General features: G+C 39.0%; 1 protein-coding gene across 1 annotated transcript; it reads right to left on the minus strand.

Annotated features, from left to right (window-relative positions):
• Positions 1 to 1324: 1324 nt before the first annotated feature.
• LOC110848806 (astacin-like metalloendopeptidase) lies at positions 1325 to 4405 on the minus strand. Its single transcript, XM_022096129.2, has 10 exons — positions 4117 to 4405; positions 3946 to 4034; positions 3728 to 3782; positions 3515 to 3652; positions 3415 to 3452; positions 2838 to 2891; positions 2745 to 2764; positions 2611 to 2669; positions 2362 to 2495; positions 1325 to 2070 (listed from the first exon to the last, which is right to left on the minus strand). The coding sequence occupies exons 1-10, from the start codon at positions 4193 to 4195 to the stop codon at positions 1384 to 1386; spliced, it is 1353 nt and encodes a 450-aa protein (XP_021951821.1). The 5' UTR covers positions 4196 to 4405; the 3' UTR covers positions 1325 to 1383.
• Positions 4406 to 23819: the final 19414 nt, after the last annotated feature.

Raw genomic sequence — 23819 nt, forward strand, 5'->3', positions numbered from 1 at the left:
GAAGGTACCCTCCAGAAGGTGTGGGATACCTTCAAAGAAACCGAGATGAGGTGGGACCTCCACGCGGAAAGTCATTAATGAAATAACACGAGAATCAACGAGACGATAGACATTAACCAACAACTAACTAATGACCAAGGTTCACAGGAGAGTCACTAATGGCCAAATCCCTGCTGCTGCTGGTGCTCCTCAGTAGTGCTACCGAAAAGTACCCCAAAATGTAAGCCAATTTGTCCTAATTTTGAAACTTTGACCACTTTACGAGTAAAGATCATTATAAAGGAAAAATCTGGGAAAGTTGTACCATTCCGAGCACCAGTTGGTGTGGTTGGTGTGAGACATATCGAACGGAGGAAATGAGGATTATGGGGACAGGTGCGGCGTAACGGGAAGACAGACAGAGTCTTCTATTTGTAAGAGTCATATAATAATTTGAGACTACCAGTTCCGACAACAGACAATTACTAATTGCTTCTTGGATTTCCGTCTTAAACGTATCTCACAACAAAAGGTCCGTCTAAACAGAACCACCAACCGCACAATAAGCCGGTCATCATCATCTCAGAAAAATACAAAATAAGGTGGTACACGACTTACATAGCCAGCCACGTCTTGTTCCATTATTTGTATGAAATTAGAGGTATATACATACATATCAACAATGGTGTATGTTCAGTCCCTTCGCTATTGTAGTCGCTGGGTGGCTTTAGGTTTGGTTAGGTGTTATTATTATGTAATGATGGATTAAGAAGAAGGTGCTGTATGTACAACTAACTATGTACCTTAACGTGATCACGTCGGCTTAAATATAAATCCATACATATTCTTGATATGTGTTTGTAAGGTGTGAATAATTTTTCATTCTTAACTTGCCTCTTCTTCTCCTTGCTTGCGGGCAATTGCACGATTTTTGTGACTCGAGGATTACTTACGACGGAGTGAAAAAGAGTTAAATGGATGAATTCAAACATGTTCTAAATATTTTTACTATGAGTTTTGTCATTCATTTTTAGTTAAATTTTTTGTATCTCGCCTGGAGCTGCTGTTTTCAATCTGTTGCTGTAATCAGTTACGAATTTCTGCCTAGACGGATTCATGATTAAGCTTGAAATATCTTTGAATTTTAAAAATGATGATGAAAAATGAGCAAGGATTTGTAGAATGGGTGACATTTGAAATCTTTCAGTCTCTTCTTTTTCTCGCTTTAGTCAGACATTCCGAAATGATGTGAAGAATTATTATGCTGAATCTCAGTTTCTCTTTCGAGCGAGGTAATAATTTGCAATGTGAGGTAGTTGACAGCGACATAAACGATCCTTTCAGCTTGTTTTGGTCAATTAGTAGAATTAATTTATTAACACTCCTTTGCATCTCGTGTGTGTATTAAAAATCGTAAAAGTCATCATAAAAAGGTTCCGCATTCCCGTTTACATTTACGTTATTGTTATTCGTGGTGGGGGAACTGGTAGACCGGCCATCCCCACTGTCTGACTGTAGATAAGTTAGAAAATCGTCCCCAGGGTCTCGATGGTGGAAGTGCTCCCGGTTTTCTCGAGGTCTTTGATGCTCCTCCTGCTGCTGCTGGTTATTATGGTAATGGATACGATTATGGGGGTCATTATTGTCGTAATGGTCATCTGCAAAAGACTCGTCTACACCGTTTTCATTATTCTCCTCTGGCCCGTCATTCCGATCATCGTCCTGCTGACGACGTGGAGGGTGTCGAAAAGAATTTCTGGCTGGAGGTGGTGGTGGGGGTGGTCCGAATACGTGGTGGTTATCGTCATCGTGGTGGTGGTCGTGATCCTCATGGTTGTTGTGGTCTCCGTTGTGACCTCTTCCTGCCCGGGCATCCCTTCGTACTGGTGGTTCCCGGTTAAAATCGTCATATTCCGCAATTGGCAAGGAAGACTCGTTCCGATCGTGATTTTCGTTGTAGTGGATCAGTTCTGGACTGTACTCTAGCAAATCTGAATTGCTATAACTTCCTCCACACTTGTAGACGACGTTCACTTTCTGCGCGTCCCAGTAACTCATAACTTGTCGAACGCCAATTGTGGCTCCGGGTTTCTGCATAATAGTTAAAATAGGAGTTGTTTAATTTCTGAATTTTAATGAAGGATGAACCACCCCATCATAACACTTTTGCATAAATAAGCTTGAATTTCAGCATCCATGTCGTCCTCCGCATTGTTCCGCGAACGAGACTGGACTGGGTTAGTGGTGAAAGTGAAAGGCAAGATTATGCAAATGTGGGCTAAATTGTGCACTAAATGGACGAGTGGGTGGGAATTCGGTAATGGAATTTCTTCAACAACGTGACGATGTGGTAAATAGTGGAACTTTGTGTTATCCGCTTACCAAGGGTCGGATGGTTTCCTGTCCGTTTTTGGAGAAAGCCTTCCTCTCATAGTGCATAATACTGGCGTAGTCATACGGGCCGGAGACGAGGTCGGATGGACTCCGCTTTTTGAAATTCGATTCCCTGCCTCGGACTATGATTTCAACACGAGTGGGATATAATACTTTGGCAACGTTATGTATGCTAACTAATAACATAACTCACTAATTATGTATGTATAATGTCCATCCCTTCACTCAATCACTCACCAATATTCTCCCAGTAAACGTAAATGTAATCGTCCCGATCGTATCGAACGTGTTCGTGCCTTCCAGGAAAATATATAATGCATTTGAGGCAAATGTGACTTCTAATTTTAAATTATGACTGAAATTATTTATACCTGAATCCAAGAGCGTGAAGCTAATTATTTATAAAATATACATGTAATTAATGTATTATAATGATCATAAATACGCAAATTAATCAGTTTTACCATTTCATGCATGGCTGTCCTATGGCTAATGCAACCCACGGGTAAACCGATCTCCTGAAATGTAAAATAATTCAAAATTTCATGGAATTGCCATTTTCGTGTCAAGCCAGGGAGGCACGGGTTTAACCGAATTTTGGAAATATTTGATTCGATCGAAAACTTTTCACATTTTCAAACGTGGCCTTCAAGTGGATTAATTTCACTCTGCATTGTTCACATCGGATATGTGGACCAAAAAGTGGTGGTGACCAGGCCACCATATCGTATCAGCCATTCCACACTCTTCCCCCGTGGTGCCATGTGTGTTGTAGGGCTACACTTTGTTTGCCAAATGGCTAATACGGGCCTCAGCAGCAATGTTTGCATTCCGAATTTGTCCGTGTGCAGAAGTATATGTATACAGATTACGAACGTACTTTGCATCGTTATGGTTTGTAATATTGGAATTATTTTTTTGTTGTGGCGGAGTTTGTCTGTTTGCCTTTTCCGAACGAATGAGGCTTTGCACATCCGGTAAAAGTTGTAGTATTGGAAAGTCATTTCATGTATCGGATTTCATAAGAGTATCTGAACTTGCCTGTTTTCCCCCGATCCTCCCAATGTACGAATAGCAACCTTTAGTAATTCGGGGTTATATGCATTATTATTTTATATTGGTACTTATACTGTTTAGTTACCTCTTTTTGTGTTCTTATTAATGTACACAAAGTCTTTCTCCTCAACCTCGGCTTCATTGTCATAAATGTCAAATTCGACGCAAGTTTTTTCAGAGATTTCTTGCAAACCGCCGATAATCGTGCTGTGCTCGTTGTACGCTGGAAAAGTAAATAATTTCTAAATCAAATTTATAGCAACAGATTAGAAAAGTACTGTTTGCTTATTGTACGTACAATAAGAATGGTCCATTACAACAGGAATATAGGTTTTCTTGCCCCTCTTGTACCACTGATCGGATGATTATAACCATATAAAATAATAACATGAATTTTAGGTTAGTTAATAGGATAAGGTATTTTACACCGGTGCTACTTATTATGTAGAACAAATCATTAGAACTGTTCAAATTATCATTTATTTTATGACGCAAGAATAAAATCTTTAGCCTAACCTGATATTTGGGATTCATGACCCCGTTTTCTATCAAATCGTGGGCACCGTGTCCACCTTGGCTACATTCGTACGGTCCATTCGCCCGCACTACAATTAATTCACTCTCATTACACATTTAATCGCACTCATTATTGAAATTTGGAAAACTTGGAAATATATAAAAATATACCCGTCAATTTAAAACTAAAACAGATCAGGATGACAAAACATGACAACTGCATGCGAGGTAACGGACCGAGACGCAGCATTTGTCTTCCTTGCACACGGCACACTTACTAATTTTAACACTATCACTATCTACCCAACCAACCAGTATAACGTAACAATAATGGCAACAAAGGCTTGTCTCACTTTTGTAATTTTTGCATTACGAATCGTCTGAATTCGTAACTCGCAGATTCGAGATGAACCACGAAGGAAGTCAGGCTGCGTACTGCAGTGCGAATCATTTTAGATTCACTGCAAAAAAGGAAAGTTTAATTTAATTGAATTGCTCTTTAGTTTTTGGGTAAGAATCTGCGGATTCTAAATACATAAGCAAATCGCAGTCGTATCATGAATCGTACTCCTTCGATGATTCTGTCTTGTCTGATCTTATCTTTGATGATACATAAATACGTATGGGATCGGCTCGCATAAGACCTCAGCTCTGTAAGAAGTACGACGATGCATTCAACCCAGCAATCACAGGATGGGGTTTGGTTTGGTTTTGCAAATTCAGAAAAAGATGTACAAAACTACCAAACCTATCATGTTCTGATCATCCCTTTAAAACCGCAGTGTTGTGTACCATCAGCCACGTCAACAAAAGACAATTCGATCCAATGGATCAATTATTCTTTGTAAATAACTGGCATAAATCAACATCTCACACATTTTGCAGTGCACATAAACATCGTAGCGTATTTGCCCCATATTAGGTAACAATAAGCCGTAGGATTACTTCATTACTCAATCTTGAGACATACAGGGTTTGAGATGTAGAGACATATATCGTAAAAATGATGAGTCTCCTCGTACCAATTAGACTCAAATGTTGGGGACATTTTTACCAACTCTTAACTCTTAATTAAGAAGTGCATATAGTCAAATTTTTACATTTTACAACCTCGTTTTACGTTTCAAGTGTTATCATCACTCAGTTATCGACACCTCTCGTTCCCAAACTCTTGTCTTTCACACGCTTTGCTTCACTCACATTACTTGGTTACCGTTTGCAATAGAGCTGTGTAAAGGTTAATTGCAATGTAAGTACACAAGAGATAACACACAGCATGCAGCTTCTCGGGTGGCACCGGCTGTGCAGCAACTTTTTGTGCATGTGCGAATAAATTGGCATCGAAATAATTCATTTTGCATAACACCACCAACAACGGTTTGACTCCTCTCAGAAAAGACACAGACAGAACTAATTCAAGCTCAACAATCATAAAAGCGTACGAACGAGAGCCCTCAATTTTCCACTTGATCGCTGCTACTGTGTTCAAAATGCTAAACAAGGAGGAGAATAAAGTATAAAGGCGATATGCGAAGAAGTTATGCAATTATCTGTGTAATAATAATGCAAAAGTAGGTGCAGTTCACTGTACACAATTAATGTGCAGTCTTTGAGACACAAAAATGGATGCTGGCTGAATGGGACGGATGCACACAATGGCAAATAATGTAAAACAGTGCCGATAATCCGTACTTTTAATGCCTAAAATAATGGTATTTATTTTAGTATAAGCCAATGGAAATTTGTGACACTGATTTTTTTAGTGACACTGTATTTATTTACCTACTCTTGACTTGACAAAAATCGAGTTCCGAGTCGGAAGTGCACAGGCTTGGAGATCAAACTGTTACAAATAGTTATAGAAAGCGAATTCTTACTTCCTTTATGCCTAACGAGACAAAGGGATCATCATTGAGGACTAACCTCAAACAATAATTAGGCGACTTCACACTTGAGATTTGCTAATTGTTTGTGTGAATGTGACACGGCCAGTTTCACATTGACATGCATTTTTACTTGTCTCTTAACTCCCAGCTTATTCTAAGTAGGCTCGAATGTGTTTCATAATGAATCCTTAATTCGTCTAAACGTGTGCTTAAAACTTTACCAACAATTCAATGCGTATACTTTCCTTCATCAATCCGCCATCATTACGAAGAAAAAAGAACATTAATTATGTAAATGAATTGAAAAGCCAACTGCCCCACAGACACAGCAGGTTGACAGGTGGGATGCGATATGCAACAAAGTTTCTTGTCCAATTTGCCTCCCTCCCACCAACAAGCCATGTTTTTAACACTTAAACAAAGCCCACCACCACTGCCGCCTACCTTTCTTGTACACATGCACCCATATAAAATTTACATATGCATCGTTTCTCCAGAAAGTTCACATCCGGTTTTACTCTGTCCATTGTTTGCACCGGTCGGCTTGTCCAGCCGAGAGAGACAATCTCTCTCGCCATGACGTGACAATCGGTGGGTTTTATTCTCTCCCTCACTCAATCACTCGTCCTCAGAAGGTAACATAAGCAACAGAGAGATGGTATCTTTATATTTGTCCACTTTATGAGAGTAGTAATACCAAAAGAAGTACAATTTTTGGTGGTTAAATCATTATAAAGGGTTGTATCGAAGTACATACGTGTACGACCAACATTGACTGCAACGACTTTTATTTGGTCGTAGGTCTTCTGTCTCTGTCAACTTGTTCCATCAAGAGTCGAATAATCAGACTTCATATCTTGCATGTTCAGGACACCAATTACAATACCATTTAGATGGCTTTTCTTTCTTACTCCTTCCATCCATATTATGTCCAGCTGAATCATTTAAAATTTAAATTAAGTGCAGAGGGTGGAAAGGGAGAGAAAAATGCGAAAGTCACGACTTCACTTTTAGACAGGAGAACAGTTCTTGGAGAGTGAACAGGAAGAAATATTTTGATGCAATCAGAATCACAACTAATTATATTCATGCATAGATGCGTCCAAAATGACAAAAATGCTTTATATCACCGACCGCAGGATAAAACGAAGGGACATCTGAGAGATAAAGTACTGGAGAGTCTGCACGAAGGGAAATTGAATTATGAGATCATCAAGATTCTAATGATTTGAGTAGCAGGTTTTACTTAGAAATTTGTCAATATTAAAAATTTTGAAGTTTTATTCTTATCGTCACAATTGGTATTTCATATGGGAGGAAAAACCAGTCTCACTTTTATCAACATTGTTGAGGAGTACCCAAATTAAGAAGAATATTGCTGTAAATGGGGTGACATGACATAATTGCGAGACACGTCTTTATTTCTGCATTCCTGACTTTCCTCCCAAAAAAGTAGCATTTTCCTCCATCAGCAAATTTTGACGAGCATTACTTACAGAAAAAGTAGTAGTGGACAATTATTAGATTACTATAAAATCAGTCTTACATCGTCACCCCATGTTCACACTGACTGACCAACCACGTCCATCTGTCTGCCTAATGTCATGGATTGACCAACTGGGAGATGTAGAATCAGAAAAATGTTCTCCATCTCGCATGAATTGTCAAATTACCTGAGAAATGTCATTTGATAATGCAGCAGGTACAAGATTCCTTCCAGAATCTAGAATTCTTGTGTTCAGCGAGATGAAATAATTCAGCTCCTCTTAACTTAATAAGCATGATGCATCAGAATACATTATGCATTATGTGCCATTAGTGGTCTATCGTGCATCTCTCCATCCAGTCCAGTTTTTCATTTTCGTGTGGGAATTCAACGATTTCTTATAAAAATTAACTAAAGGGTGCTCAGCTCTGCTTCCACGTACAAAATAGTGAAGAAAAAATGAGGCAGGTGATAAATCATCTTCATTGAGAAAGTAAGGGCATCCCAACAAATGAAATGAAATCATTGTTGCACCACAATTTTTCTTAATTCTTATGTATCACATTTAAAGATAATTTTTTTAAAGAATAATTAACCGGTTTTTCCTCAAGCCACACATGTTCAAATGACAATTCTGATTAGTTAGTAACGAAAAAAATGTACAAAACTTGAAGTAGAAAGAGCAAAAATTGTCACGATGGTCAGTCTTTTGAATCAATCATAAAAATTGTCAGGTTACCCTGTCTAAAAAACATGTTTTAGGGACATAATACAGCCGAGAAATCCCAACCTATCCAACTATTCAGGATCGATCTCAGAGTGGAAAATGCCCTACAAAAAGCAAGCAGATGCTAAAATTGTTACGAACTAGAATTTCCATTAGTGAGGACGACAAGGGCTTGAAAATCAAACGTCAAAGGTAAGGTGGTATTGGTGCGATTTTCACGATAATCATGTTCCGAAAAGATGAAGTATTGACATGTTATTGACATTTCAATGAGTAAAAGCAAATTTAGACTTCAACCCTGAAAAGACGAGCTACTGCCTTCTTCTCTTCTCGTGAATGGCTTAAATTGACCATTGACTTGATTCTTCTTCACACTCTATTACAGAACTTTGACAGTTTTACACACTTGAATTGAACGAGTGAATGACAAGTTGAAGGTGGTTGGTTGTGCACAAGGAACTTATTTTCTCGCCTAAGTGCTCCTCGTTTTCTCAATTGTCTTTTGCAGTCTGGTTTACTTTGTTGGTCAAAGTCAAATAGTGCATCGTGTAGTTTAAAATTAGGTAATGCAACCTTTGGAACGCTGATGCAAATGTGACATCAGCATTTCAAAGGTCAAGGGATTCAAAATACATAGATGTAGTTTTCATATGTATCGTGCCTCTTATGTGTGTCCAAACCATATTGTGTGCAGGAGGAGATCATGAAGGGGAAGAGAGGATAGGAATGAGGAGCACAGAATGATGCCTACGTCATCATGATCATCATGATCATGAGGGCGTAGTTTGTGCATATGTAGCGTAAGTAAAGGTAGTGATCAAGTAGGCGTGGCTTATGTGATCACGTATATATAGAGTAAGCAGAGAGAAGAAGAAGGGAGTGTAGGTTTAGATTTAGGATCAGCAGGTTTAGTTTTAGTGATCATCAAGATCAAGTTCAAGGTTTAAGGCTTCGGAAACTTAATAATAAGTTCCTCTCTAGATAATTAGTTAAAATTTAAATAATAGCATTAGCTCTCCCACGTATTTATGATACGAGCATTTCTGTAAAGTCAATATTTTTCAGTCGGTATTGATGTAAATAAATATATTCATAATTCTTATAAAAAAGTGATTTTCCACTACGAATTTATTGCACAACGTCGCAAAGAAAAGGGGCATCCGTGAAAGTGGATGTGAATCAGGACACGCAATCCCATAATAGAATAGGGAGCGTTACAAATTGGTGCTACGAAACCCTTAGTAATAAATAGTGCAATAATAAACTTGGAAATCCTTCGCGATAAAAAGTGCGAAGGGCAAAAACAGTGAGTTTGTGAACAGTTTTAAGTCGTTGGCAGTGGAAAGTGTGTTTTACGTATTAAATTACATATTACTCCACTTCCTGAATGGTACAACCTCATCCGACATCATGGGAATGCTGACTCAACTCTTCGGCTTCGTCGACATGACCGGGCTGACCAACCTCAAGGGAAACGTGACCTCAGAGGCAACAGCGCCCCTCGTAGCGTCATCATGGTGGTATGGGGGATTTCTCTTCATGATGGAAGTATTTGGAATCGCTGCGGTCCTCCTCTTGCTCGGTGTCCTGGTGAACAGTCTGGTAACAAAGTATTTTTTGCCTCACTTACCTTGTTGGATGATTCCACGTTTTGAATCTGTGAATGCGGATCGTCGTCGTAAAAAAGTAGGTAACCAGTTAAACGTTCTGAATAGGGATATCGAGATCATTTTTGCCGCCCAGAACAAAAATCATGATCAATTTGTAAGAATTAGACGCATTTTTGATTCGTTAACCTCTGAAATTGCTCAAATTTTCATTCTAACGAGTAATCATCAAAATTCCCAACTTGGTGAGCAAACCGATGCATTGTGGCGTCGGGTGAATAGCCTAGAAGTTAGGGTCAAGCAACTTTTGTTGGAATTCGATATTCGTTGTGAGAATAGGCACGAAGCAGTAGGACAATTGGTATCGCAACAGGCAGCTTTGCATAATTCTTCCTCTCCTGATCCTATCCTTACCGGCCTTATTGGTTATGACTACCCGTACCCTCAACAGTCAAATATACCCTTCCAGGAATATGTAGATGAGAAGATTAGGCACCTCGGTGAACAAATAGGAAGGTACAGGAACCATTTAGCATCCTGCATAAAAAGCAATTATGCTATTGTGGAAAAGGAAATGGGAAACTTCCAGAACCACATGAAGTCATCATTTGAAGACGAGGTCACTTGGATTCATGAACAATTGACGAGGATGCAAACTACCATAGATAAGCAAGACCAAACTATTCAAGCTCAGTCCAGCATCATCAATGAGTTCATCCATGCAAATTCAAGGGTTCAAACTCCTTCCAAGGAGATGATACCCACGCTACCAAATCAAGATGACCCCTCATCCTGCGTTGAACTTCGTGGCGTCCCTCCACCACCACAATTCTTGTCTTGTCCTCCACCACCGCAATTCTTGTCGCATTCTCCTCCACAGGTCAATAACCCTCCAAATGAGAATAAAGAAGATGCCGTTCCAGCGTGGTGCATTTCTCGCACCAGAATCATGGATGGCAAAGAGGAAGAAATCCCTACAAATCCTACCGATGCAATCATGCAAACTCGTTCTTCTTCGTCAGGACCTGTACTATTTCATTCCGTAGGCAATATTCCTCCACCAAAATTTAACCCGAACATTGATTTAGCTGAAAATTTCATCATGGAATTAGAGAATCATATGGAACGGAAGCGCTTTCTCCGGAAAGATTGGATCCTATCACTGCCTGCCGTCTTCAATCAAGACCCCAATCAATCATTGTGGTGGCAACGCACCAAACTTTTCGCTCGTACATGGGACGATTTTAAAAAACATTTCATCACCATGTATGCATCGGATTCTGATCTTCATGCTGCACTAGAGAAGTTACTTTTACGTCGGCAGAATGACAACGAACCGTTCCAGAAGTTTGCCTTCGAGATGGATCTCCAGTACCGGAAAGTGTACCGGATGACAACCAACAACAAAGAAGCAGAGATTGTCACCTTCATTGCAGAAAGAGCTTTACCGTACTTGAAAGTAAATCTCCTCGCGAGTCGTGCTGCAACGGTTGTGGACCTCATTAACTATGCGTCAAAAATTGAGCGTCCTGTACAAGAGAAGTCCCACAACAAGTACAAATCCTGGCAAAAAGGTGAGAAGAAAGTGGAATCTCATCAAACAAATTCTGCAAATTCTGGAAGGAAGTCCCCACCACCTTCAAATAGACAACAACAACAACAACAACCACAACAGCAGCAACAAGTGGCACCTTTCCGACAACAAGGTCGACCGAAAGTGTGTACATATTGTCCCCATTTAAGCAACCATACCACCCAGAATTGTCGTCGTCGTCAACAGCCTCAAGTGAATTGTGGTCAAGGGAGTGATCAACACTCTCAGCGTCAACAATCGTCACAAGATGCGACGGGAAACTGGAGGAGGGAGTAACCATCCACGGATTTGTGGTTACTCATCCTCTAATTCAAGATCCCAACCGACTAATTCCTATCCTTCCTATTACTTTTCCCTCCTGTAAATTAAATGCCTTAGCGGATACTGGTTCTACGATTTCAATTGTAACTTTAAAATCGCTTAGGAAAGTATTAGGGAAAGGATTTTCTGTAAATAAATGGGTAGAAGGACCAGTTATCATGCTAGATGGTACTGAGTCTCTTCCTACTGGTATGGTTACCTTAAAATTTAATTTAAATGATCGTCAATACACTCACACTTTCGCTGTCATGAATAGCTCGAATGAAATGCTCTTGGGTATGGACTTTCTTCATAATTGTGGGTTAGTGTTGGACATAGGGTCACTGGAATGGGGTTTTTCAGACTCCTTTCCAAGTCAAAAGTCCCCACTCACAGTTAGTAAAGTCCACGTATCCAATTGCAATTTACAATTAGTGAGCGAATTCGAATCCGACCAACTGAAGGAGCTTATCAAAAAGTTTCCCGACGTAGTCGATGCCCCACTAGGGAGAATAAAAGGTGTCAAACACACAATAAAAATGATGGAGGAGCATCCAAAGAGACAGCGTCCGTATCCCACGGCACCCCACAAACACGCAGAGATCAACCGGCAAGTTGACGAAATACTAAAGTTGGGGGTGATCCGTCCATCAGATTCCCCATACGCAAGTCCTGTTCTTTTGAAAGAGAAAACGGATGGGACTTGGCGATTTTGTGTTGATTTGAGACACATCAATAGATATACGGAGAATGATAGTTTTCCCATTCCACGCGTTCATGACCTTCTCCGTAAGTTGGCCAACGCAAAGTATATCAGTACGATGGATGCAGAGAAAGGGTACTGGCAGATCCCTATGGATCGGAAGAGCCGCAAGTACACCTCATTCTGTACCCTAAGGGGCCTTTTTGAGTTTAACATGATGTGCTTCGGACTCAAGAATGCTGCGGCGTCCTATCAGAGGATGATGAACGAGCTTCTTGCGGGTCTCGATGAGTTTGTGTTAATTTATCAAGATGATGTCCTCGTATTTAGTGAAAATTTTAGTGATCACAAAAGGCATCTCGAGACCGTCCTAGAACGGTTTCGAAAAGCTGGCCTGACACTTAAAAAATCAAAATGCCATTTTGGGAAGAATCGCGCAACTTTCCTAGGTCACATTGTGTCCTCCAAAGGCATCGAAATGGACCCAGAAAAAGTAAGGGCCATTCAAAATTTTGAATTTCCATCAACCAGAAAGCTTTTAAAGACTTTTCTTGGGATGATCCAATGGTATCATGGATTTATTGACCATATGGCCATTTTAGCGGAACCACTTTATAAGTTGACCTCAAATAAAAGTGCGTATCATGAAACACCCGCCGCAAAACACGCCGGTAATATCGGAGTAGGAGCGTATATTTCCCAATTAGACGAATATGGGGAGGAGAAAGTCATTAGTTTTGCCAGTAAAACTTTCTCTCCTGCGGAACGTAATTACTCAACAGCAGAGCAAGAGTGTTACCGAATTCTCTTTGGCCGGAGAAATTTCGTGAGTACCTTGATGGTCACGAATTTATTCTTCAGACGGACAACCAAGCCCTCACATACCTGGAAAGTATGAAAAATACTAACGCTAGGTTGATGAGATGGTCTTGGAAGTTGCAAGAATGGTCCCCATATATTCAACATATAAAAGGTCGTGATAACTGTGTCGCAGATTTTTTATCACGTAATCCAGGTACAGACACTACAGAAGTTGACAAAGACGAGGAGTACATGTACCCACCAATTCAGGCATGTACCCTCAAATCGGCGTGCAAATTGACACGTGAGGCCATCAAAAACGAAGTCCAGAGGAAATGACCACACATTACGCCTCCCCTGACTTTGAGACGATCAATGGGGTGGTCTATTATACCAAAACTCCTACCATCGTCCCAGTCATTCCATCTTCTCTGATACCTGAGGTCCTCGCCACATTCCATGACGCTGTCTACAGTGGTCACTTGGGCGTCGACAAAACAATGGACAGAGTCAAGAAGAGCGCATTTTTCCGCAACATGCGTCAACAGATTGTGGACTACATCGCCACCTGTGACATCTGTCAGCGAGTAAAATTTGACAATCGGAAACCTCCTGGTTTGATGCAATCGTCGCCAGTAGAAAAACCGTGGGCGACACTGTATATGGATCTCATGGGTCCGTACATCAAGTGTTCTCCTGGAGGATTTACCCATCTTTTAGTCATCATTGATGGGTTCAGTAAGTGGGTGGAATTGTTTCCTCTGCGAAGCACTTCCGCCGCGGTAATTGGTAAAATATTAGAAGAACAGGTATTCTGTAGATTTGGTATGCCAGAGACGATTGTGAGTGACAATGGTACCAATTTTACGTCTACAATTTTAAAATTTTTGTGTAATCAATGGAAGGTTACCCAAAAATTTACCAGTATTTATCACCCACAATCCAATCTGACAGAAAGAGCCAATCGAACAGTTAAAACTATGATTAGGGCTTATCTTGATGACCAGGCTCATAATAAATGGTCAAAACAGATTCCTTTCTTACAATTAGCCATTAATACGTCAACTCAAGAGTCTACAGGTTTTACTCCTGCGTCAATTCTATTGAATAATGACCCTAAATTACCTTTTGATATCAATGTCGGCCTCACTGACTCTGAACTAAAAGTTTTAAAGAAATCAATTCCAAAATCATTTTAAGACATAATATTTGATAGGCATAATCAATATCTTAAAATTCTCTCTCTTGTCACTCAGAACCTGACCCGAGCCAAAGAGAAACAAAAGAAGTACTATGACCAACGCCATAGAGATGACCATTTCCAAGTGGGAGACCACGTAGTCATCCGAGACACCACTCTCTCTGACAAGGACAAAGGGATTACGGCTGGCCTATGCCCTCTCTTTCGTCCAGGAGTGGGAGTCATTTCAAAGATTGTTGGCGAGCTGACGTATGAAGTCACATTTCCTGATGGCGTCGTTAAATCTCCACTACATATCCAGTTCTTACGACGATACCATCCACGTCAGCCACAGACATCGCCACAATTGACACAACCATCACAAAGTACGTCGACCCCACCTCAACACTCCAATGTCGACGCATCATCATCTTGTCCAGATAAGGATACTCTTGATATAATTAATAATAATGATGATACTGTAAATGATTGTGATGTACCAATTCCTAATGATAATTTAATACATAACAATAGTCGTAGTAATTATAGAAGTAGTATTCCTAAATTAAGTCCAATTAGAATAAATGAGTCACATCAACACGATGATCAAGATTCGTTTTCTAGAGAAATGCCAATTCTCAGTCCAATTTCAAATTTTCAAACAGTAGTAGATCCTAACAATAGTTCACAATCTCTTCCACCACCTCCAAGACGTAGTCGTAGACTACTTAAAAGATCGACATAATAATATAGCCGGTGGTCACAAGCGTCCTCGGTAATGAGTGGTATTTTTAGGATGTTTGATGGTGAATTTCTCTCATCTTCGAAAGAATGAAGTTCGGTGGCGTCTTGAGGGGTGATGAGCCCGTCAAGGTCAAAACTAACGTAGTTCTAATGTGGTATTAACTAGTGGCCACGCAATAGGATGCGTCTTGGCGACGTGACGAACTAGCCAAGGTCAAATCCAGATAAATTGCATAAAAATGAGTAGATATCACATCGTGCAGTCCTCTGAGTCCCTCAAATCTCTTCGGAAAGTCGCAAAAATCTTGGTTAGTACGGTGGTTGGATTTGTTGAACATATTTAAGGTGATTTTTCCATTTAACATACGTTTTCAGTAAAAGTAACTTGATTAACATTGTGTGATGATGACTCATAAATTTCAAAAAAATGTTCCTCAATAATTGTTCGGGGAAAATTGTTCAAATTTATACACATAATAGATAATAAGTTAGTACACTAGGAATAAAAATAAATTTGGAAAAGGCCCCATTAGATTTTTCGAAATTTTGAAAGTTCCCATTTTTCAATGTAAAACTCAAAAATTTTGGAGGAAAAATTTGTCGGAAATATAAGTTAGGAAAATTATATATGATAGATGATTAGTTGTATGATAATATTTCACCATAAAATTACAAAAGGCTCCAATAGTTTTAGAGATAAAAATTCCTAAAATTTTGATTTTGTATGCTAATACATTACATATATATACATATGTATACATGGTACAGCTTTGTAAAAGGTTATAAAATAGTGGTTATCGATCTTGGGTTAAGCCAATAAGTATGAATTCTAGCTATAAGTAATCATAGGATAATATCGTAGTATTAAAATTTGGTATGGCAAGGTTCAATTGTAGGGAAATTTTGAAATTTCCATTTTTCCAATGTTAAAGTTCAGGAATTTTGGAACAGAAAATATTGTAAATATAACAGTAAATATAACAGTAAATATTGTATAACATGCGTATAAATACAGAAGAAGAGGTTATGCGAAAAGTTCATTACTTTTGCTGTAGCCAAATGAAATAATATGTACTTTGCACAGATGAAAATTTGTCATCACCATAAAATTCATAATTTTTCAATACCTGTTCAAAATACAATAGTAAGTCCAATAACATGTCATTTAACTCCTCTCGTGTCATTTAGTTGGTGAAAACCACAGGTAATTGTGAATAAGAGATCTGTCTGCTTTTGTAATTCCAACTCACTCACGACGATTATGGAAAAGTCGTCAACATGGGAAAGTTGAACCAGTGCAAGTGTCATATTTTCCAGCCTGCCTAATAATGGCGATGATTCAATTACAGTGAGAAATTCCTCTCGCAAGTATCTGTTAGGCCCATAACAAAAGAGCAATTAAGAGAATGAAGGGTTAGCCTTTGTCTCACTTTGAAAGGAGATAGCGTCACTTTAATGTCAATCGCACCTCGGTGTGGTGACGTTATTATATGGCTCTTATAACAACGAAAACACGCCTCTCTATTTGGACAATGCAGTTTGAGAAGTGTCAACACACTCTGGGATTTTAGAACTTAATACCAATTCCTTTCCAAATAGTGAATCCAGCCAGAGACAGATATGGAGTATATGCACGGCTCTAAATATAATATCTCAAGAGCTATAAAGTAACGCAACGTGGTTTGTGGTTATGGCTGCAAAGATAGCACGAAGAGGAAGAAGATTGTCTCTCAAAGTCACAAAATCCGAAAGTGATCATCATTATTATCTTCTTCTTCTTGATCATAACGCTAAAACCCTGCACGTTCTACCTTTCCTCCTTTGTTTACTCAAAGTAGATTACACACACACAACCTTTGTTATTACATTTTACCACCTCAAAGTTTCTCAAAGATATATTAAATCGCAATCACGCCACTTTTATTTCCTTTCAATTTCGTAATCTCTTCCCTATAAGGCAAACTTATACGACGAGTCCTCCTTCATTTATTTGAAGACAAAGTAATCGTCCACCCGTGAGGAGGGAATAATCTGATCCGAGAAAGAGTTCTGAGAATCAATTCATTCAAGACGATGAAAAAGAAAGAATAAAAAAGAAATGGAAAATGGATGAAGGCGATGAAAGGGAAAAGGGTTTCTGAAAATGAAGGAATTCACGAAAACTCATTATTATTAGATCAAATCTGTCTCAATCCGATTTAGTGGTGGGGTTAGAGTACATACGTACTATACAGAGAGGGAAATATAGCGGTCAGGTTTCCCCAGGTTAATGAAGCACACAGTAAAAATCTTATAAATTGGAATTTTCAACTTTTTCGAGAAAATATATCCATCAACTGAAAAAGTTCTTTGATGAGAGATTATTGAATTTCAAAGTGAAACTAATAAAGTAATGTGGATGGATACAGTCATCCTGCTTTTTTTCGTGACTTAGAAAAAAATGCACATTTTCTTTGTTACTGGGATATCTTTGTATTCATCCATCGTCGTATCATCGAGGGGTGCTAAATTTAGACATGTTTAACCACTAACTAACTAACTAACGACCACAGTAAACCTGCCTGGCTGGAAGGGCAGGCCTTGAATTTAGTCCTATCGTAAATTCCATTTCCTTCGGTTAGTTTTGGTTGTTAAACTTGAATGAGAGCAATTTCGGGAAAAAATGTCCAAGTGTGGTGAGTGAGAGAGGAAAGTTGTGGGAAAAGTAAAGTAAGCGAGTGAATGAATGAATGAATGAGTGAATGCGACTGACTGGATTGAGGGGGAAGGAATTAAGAGGAACAAACGAACCGAAAGTGAAAGCAAGTGAGGGGAGAAAATAGGGTGTGAAAAACGCTACCGGAATCTTAATCCACTAATTCTTCGTCCCTCACATACAGCATCGGCTACACGGTCTGACCTCGCTTCTACACGTGTGAGCACGTTTAACCGAAGAGAATTGTTTGTGATACAGTGAAGATGAGACGAAATTCCAGAGTTTTGCTGGTATTTTACTTAAGCTAAGATAAACGTATTTATCTATCACACTTCTGACTCTTATTTATGATTTGATAAAAGCTTGTGTAACAATGCTGGTAGTGCAGATAGTTGAGGTTTTATGGCGATAGGCACGAGGAAACTATCTATTGTTTGTAATACATAGAATTGAAAATTGGTGAAAAGTTCAATGATTTCCCCTCAGAAAGTCGATATCTCACTTGGAATGTGTACTGTAATCGATCAGAACAGAACTGGATGTACAACACAGCAAAGTTATTTCAAGCTAGAGTAGATCTCATTCAAATATTTATTATTGCTTGCAACACTTCTTCCCACCGAAGAAAGTACATTCTGGTAGTCGTCCAATTTTTTTATAGTAAAAGTCCTTGTACATAGTTCATGTTTTATCTGTATCGCAGTAATGTGTCATCATATACCATGCCCACACATTGCTAAACGGGACATACGCACATAAATGCCCCTCTTTCTCTCCGTCCTATTGTGTGTCGGTGGTCTCATTTATTATACGAGATTACGAGATATGGATTTAGTTCAGATTGTGTTGGTCGGTTGGTTGGTTGGGATTTGCCCGTAAATTCGGGATTGGAATTGAAAACGCGAGTGTGTTCCTATTGTGACTGCCTGCCTTGGGTGAGAATGAGAATAGTAAATGTAATGTAATTGTATAAAGGACCACATTGTTACGACTATATAGCCACCCAACCACCCTCCATCTCATCATCACGATAGATTTACTACATATCTACGTACTGCATTTATATATACTCTTTTCGTTTAGTTGTGCACATTTCCATGTATGAACTCGGAGGAGTATCTTCTTGCCTTGTTAGTTTTAGAGATGATGGCAACACTACAATTGTGATCAAGCTAAAACATCCAAGAGCTGTTTGGACTTATGCTCATTGAAGCAGTAAAATGTCTCACTCTGCACCACCACCTCTCGAATTACGACTTTCCTTCCTTACACTTTCCCTTTGTGAGGAATAATAATTTGGATTTCCTAGTGGTCGGACGGAATTCCAATTTCAGGCCATGTGCATGTTGGGTGGGTGGGGGGTGGGATGCCCTAATCCGGCCTGATTGCTTGCGTTTTCCGGTTTTCTTCTCCACACCGCAAGCTTAGGGTTGAGGGGAGAGATTGAAATCCACTTTTCCTTAGTTTTCTCACATTGTGATGCATGCAGGCTTGCTGTGTAACGTTTTAATTGAGGAATACTAATTTATTTAGGGTGGAAATTCAGTCAGACGAGTAAGTTATTTTAGGGTGGGGGTTGAAGAAATGGGGAAAGTTTGTAATTTTGGAGAAAGTTGAGATTCATGTTTATACGTAGGAGTGAAATTTTGGAAATAATGAATCCTCAAGAAATGGTGCTCCTTGAGCGATATGTATAAAATAGTGCCAAAAAGTTGGGCTTTTTAGTTAGCTGCGAGGTTTGGTTTGGGGCTGTTTGCTGGAAGAATTTGAATAACATTTCCGTTAATTTATTCAAAAGTCTTGAATGGGTTGTCTTCCTTTGAATGGAAATCGCAGAGTCCCGTTGTCGTGTTATCTCTGGTTGCCAGACTTACTACGAGCAGTAGTGGAAGAAATGGTGAAACAGTTTTCATATGAAATAGCAAATGTGTAACTTAATGTAGAGACACATTTCAAAAGTTGTTGCGTTACAAACGCAGTCTTTTTGCTGGTGAGAATTTGCCTTGTTTACAGATTGTGATGACAGATACTATCTCGTAAAAACTAGTGAGGATTCATAAAATGTTGTTCTACTACGAGTTCTAAACTTTGTCCAAGTTCTCAACAAACGAGCGTCCTGGAATTTTTCTTTTCAAGAGAACAACAATTCATTCCGATGACATAAGTTGGACGTTGATGACAAATGGGAAAAGTAATTATGTGCCTGTCGCTGTCTCCTTTCAACACTACTTACAACAAGAAGAACACGACACGAGTGTCAATTAGACAACAACTTCAACACCGACCAACCAAGTGCTGGAGTCTGATATTTGAATGTTCCAACTACATATTTTCTTTGGTAGACTTAAAATTCAGACCGGATCTAAAAAATATGTACATTCTTCCGGTAGCATTTATCATTTTTTCTGCGTTCACTACACATTTTCTGATTTTCAATTTTGAATTTCAAGACAATATCATATGTACGTTTCCAAATCTCATCTCGTTTCAATTTCGTTTGATCCTTGTTCTATGCCTGTGAATAAATTCATCTCAACCTCCTTCTTTTTTTACGATGAATGCTGATGATGGGTGTGAGAGAGCTAAATAAAATGGAATCGCTCCCCATATTACATTTCATTGTCTGAAGGAAACATTATGACAACTTGAAAAGGTTCAACATTTGGTCAAAAATATTTTTCAACGTGGTGCGATATTCTGCATGTAATTGACTTTTAAGTGGATGACGGTTCTACAGACACCAAATGTCGAACACATTTTATTTTAGACGTTGCTTTTTATGCAAGTCATTCATATCGTCAACTTTTAGTGCTCGGTATTGTATCTTAAACGCATCATCTTGTAACCATTGTTGTCTCGCTCAATCGACGTTTAAAAGTGATGACAAGCCGAGTTTAAGTCAATTTCTGGAGGGATACATACAAGGTTATTGTTGCAAAGAAGAGAAAAAGTGCATCATGTCGAGGAGTCGTCGCTATTCATTCCAGTAAAAATAAAAATAAAAGTGTGAAGATTGTAGCCAATATTTCACGCTATGCAGTTCTTTACACAAAGAAACGAGAAGAATGAGTGACTGATTTTTAAAGTGAGCTGTATGGAAATATGAAACGGAAGCACTTCTAAATATGAAGCGATATTCATCCATTTTTAACATCAATACAGAAGTCAAATCCAAAATTTCTCTACGAAAATTTTCAATCGGATTAAAAGTTTGTGATTTTCAAAAAAATTTCTAAAGGAAACGGGAAACGACAAAAGTCCATAAAAATCTACGCATGTTTTTTTTTACCGACGACAATCCACAATATTGTGGCGTGGCGTGGGATTGTAAATAATGCCATGTTTCTTATTACAACATGACCAACGCTGAAAAGAAAGAGGTTTCCTAAATCCGTGTCGGCTGTCAGCATTATTACACCGTGGACGTTCCTAATGTATGTAAACACACACATGACGAAGGAGGAAACAATAATATTCTTTTGTTTGTTTGTTTTATTATTCCGTCTTCTTGTCTGATTTTTTGTGTATTCTCGTAGAAATATGGATGGAACTGGAAAAATTCATTGTATATTCTGTATTTATTTACACGGCATCTTTTGTACCATACACGAATGTTTGCCAGTTAAACAGAGGAGAGGAGGAGGAGGGTGCGTGAATAATTGTGCTTATTGTGATCTCCAGACATCCTTTGTCTCGAGGGTGTGGCTGCTGCGACAAGTGAAAAAAAAACTTTTATTTTGGCAACAATCCCACAACCAAAACAAATCATGATTTGACTGGAAAGATACAGAACACAGAATAATTTAGGTGCAGAATATGCATGAAATTGAGGGAGGTGAATTCTCATTATTATTATGAACTTCATCTCAAGAAGAAGTCACATCAATCAATGCATATTGGTAAATTCGATACGATGCAAGATGATATTGATGTCCCTTAATAAAGAGCTGAATCTATAATTTGATTTTCTGTCGCATGTCTAATTTTTGGTGGACAGTTCTCTCTCAACTCCTTGAATTGAAATTCTGCCAGAGTATCGTGTCCACAGATTTTTTCATGGACAAATGGACAGGCGAGTTGACCGTATATTTATCCACTTCAAAAATATGTCATAGTCCAATCACACAAATAAAAGGACACAATTGAAATGTTTTATTCAAATGGAGAGACAGACGGAATAAGAGTAGGAAGCAAGAGAGACTGTACAATTTTGTGCCTTAAGGGCTATATTTTTCTTCCTTTGTGAGCGAGTAAAGAGAGAAAAGGGACGTCGTACATACGCAACGCACAACAAGGCAAAGCAAGACAAGAAGAACTAAATGTCATCTTCTGGACACGGGTCATAAATATTAAAGAGTTTCTTCTTGCGAAGAACCAACAAATGCTCACTTCACTTCACTAGCCACAAAAGAGCTCCCGAGCAACAATGCATCCGTAATTCTGAAACAAGAACAGGAGGTTTTTCGTTCCTGGAAAAGTTTTGGGATTATGATGTTGGTACACATTCTCTCAAAAGAACAATGTCCAAGACTGTGGAGACATTTATTCCGTTTTTCTGTTCGAGTGGACACTTGAGAACATCTTGTACCGTGGTGGCTCGTCCCCAGATAAAGTTTGAAATATATGCTCCCCCGACACTACTTTCTTTCTAGGTAGAAAATTCCCAGATATTTTGTCCGGTTGGTTATTCGAGAGAAAGAAGAAGACACTATTGTGTTCTAGTTCATATCATATTTCATGAACTGCACCCATTTCCTGTGTGGTTCTTAAGTATCACTGATCTATGAGAGTTTTTTTTTTGTAACTTTGACTTATCAACGGGTTTGGGCTTTATACATAGGTACATTTCTCAAATGTACAAAAGATTGATTCTCAACTTTCTCTTGCGCAAAATATTTTCAACTCCGCCCATGTACGAGAAGTACGGCAATAAAAACATATTTCATACGTTTTGCCACTTGAGACTATTTCGACTCTCGAGCTACAAACTAGCCAAGCGAAACGGAAACAAACAAACCAGAAGGAAAAGTTGGTCTCTCTCTGAATTCCTTTCTGGAAACGGAAAGTGGAGCACAAACTTTAGATTTTGTTGATTTTGTTAAGAAGGATGTGGCGGAAAGGGTGAAGAGATTCATGGCGTACTTGGCGTATGCAGTGGCTTTTTGGAAACTTTCGAATCGAAAGTCGCATCCTATATTTCACAACTGGAAAACTAACAGGGTCGGCTTCCTTTCCAATCAAACGTAAACGGAAGTAAACAATTGAGCGATTGTTCAAACTTATTGGACCATATGTATGTGTACCCTTGCGCAAACAATAAGCTAAAATATCAATACGGAAATTCTCACCCAATTTATAAGAATTTTTTACATCTAAACTATAAGCGTTATGTGGATATCGGAAATTGTATAGTTCGTCATAACTTCTCACAGTACAGTTTTTTATTGGTCTGATATTACATCACAAAGTCATTTTACGCAACATCATTACAAAAACCCTGTCACAATTTCATAACGATTATGAAGCTCAGCTCACACTACTTTTGTACATATGTACCTGGAATACATGATCTTCGACAGGAACAAGCCACGCACACTTTCATTCAGTCATCGCCAAAATGTCTTTTACTTTTCGCCGTGGGTTTTAGACGCGTTGTCGAATCCGAAGGTTTAATAAGGTGATGTCTAATGGGTGTTGGGACAGCGGTATCTCCTCGGTTGTTATTATTATTATTGTCGTTGTCGCCTCTGTCTCCTCCTTCATCGAGTAAGGGAAGCGTCTTGTATTTTGACATGGGCATACGCACTGGAAATTTAAGATAAATTTTTATAAAAAAAATTCGTGCCGTATTGAAAATATTTGAGCTATTGTAACGCAACAGCATAAAGTAAAATCATTTACCACACGAAAATTCTGGAACAGCACTCTTAACCCTTCTATTGACTAGGATGGAATGGGATGATTTAGGCCTGGATAGAGCTTCTAGCCTGGGCAATCTATCGTAGAACTGTTGATAATAGCGCATCAATTCCTCTGCTCCTCGCATCTTGTGGGGTTTTGGGTCTAAGATGTAGTCCAACCAGTAGGGTGAGGGCTTATCTGGGAGGAACTTTGCACTTCGGTCCTTAGGCTGGGCGAGGAAATTGAGACG

Source organism: Folsomia candida, unplaced genomic scaffold (assembly GCF_002217175.1).
Source record: "Folsomia candida strain VU population unplaced genomic scaffold, ASM221717v1 Fcan01_Sc004, whole genome shotgun sequence".
Classification (NCBI taxonomy): Eukaryota; Metazoa; Arthropoda; class Collembola; order Entomobryomorpha; family Isotomidae; genus Folsomia; species Folsomia candida.

Coding starts and splice junctions, on each gene's coding strand:
- LOC110848806 (XM_022096129.2), bottom strand. CDS start 4,195: ATGCTGCGTCTCGGTCCGTTACCTCGCATGCAGTTGTCATGTTTTGTC. Junction 3,653..3,727: donor TGTAATGGACCATTCTTATT/GTACGTACAATA, acceptor TTACTTTTCCAG/CGTACAACGAGCACAGCACG. Junction 2,496..2,610: donor CGTTTACTGGGAGAATATTG/GTGAGTGATTGA, acceptor TTGAAATCATAG/TCCGAGGCAGGGAATCGAAT.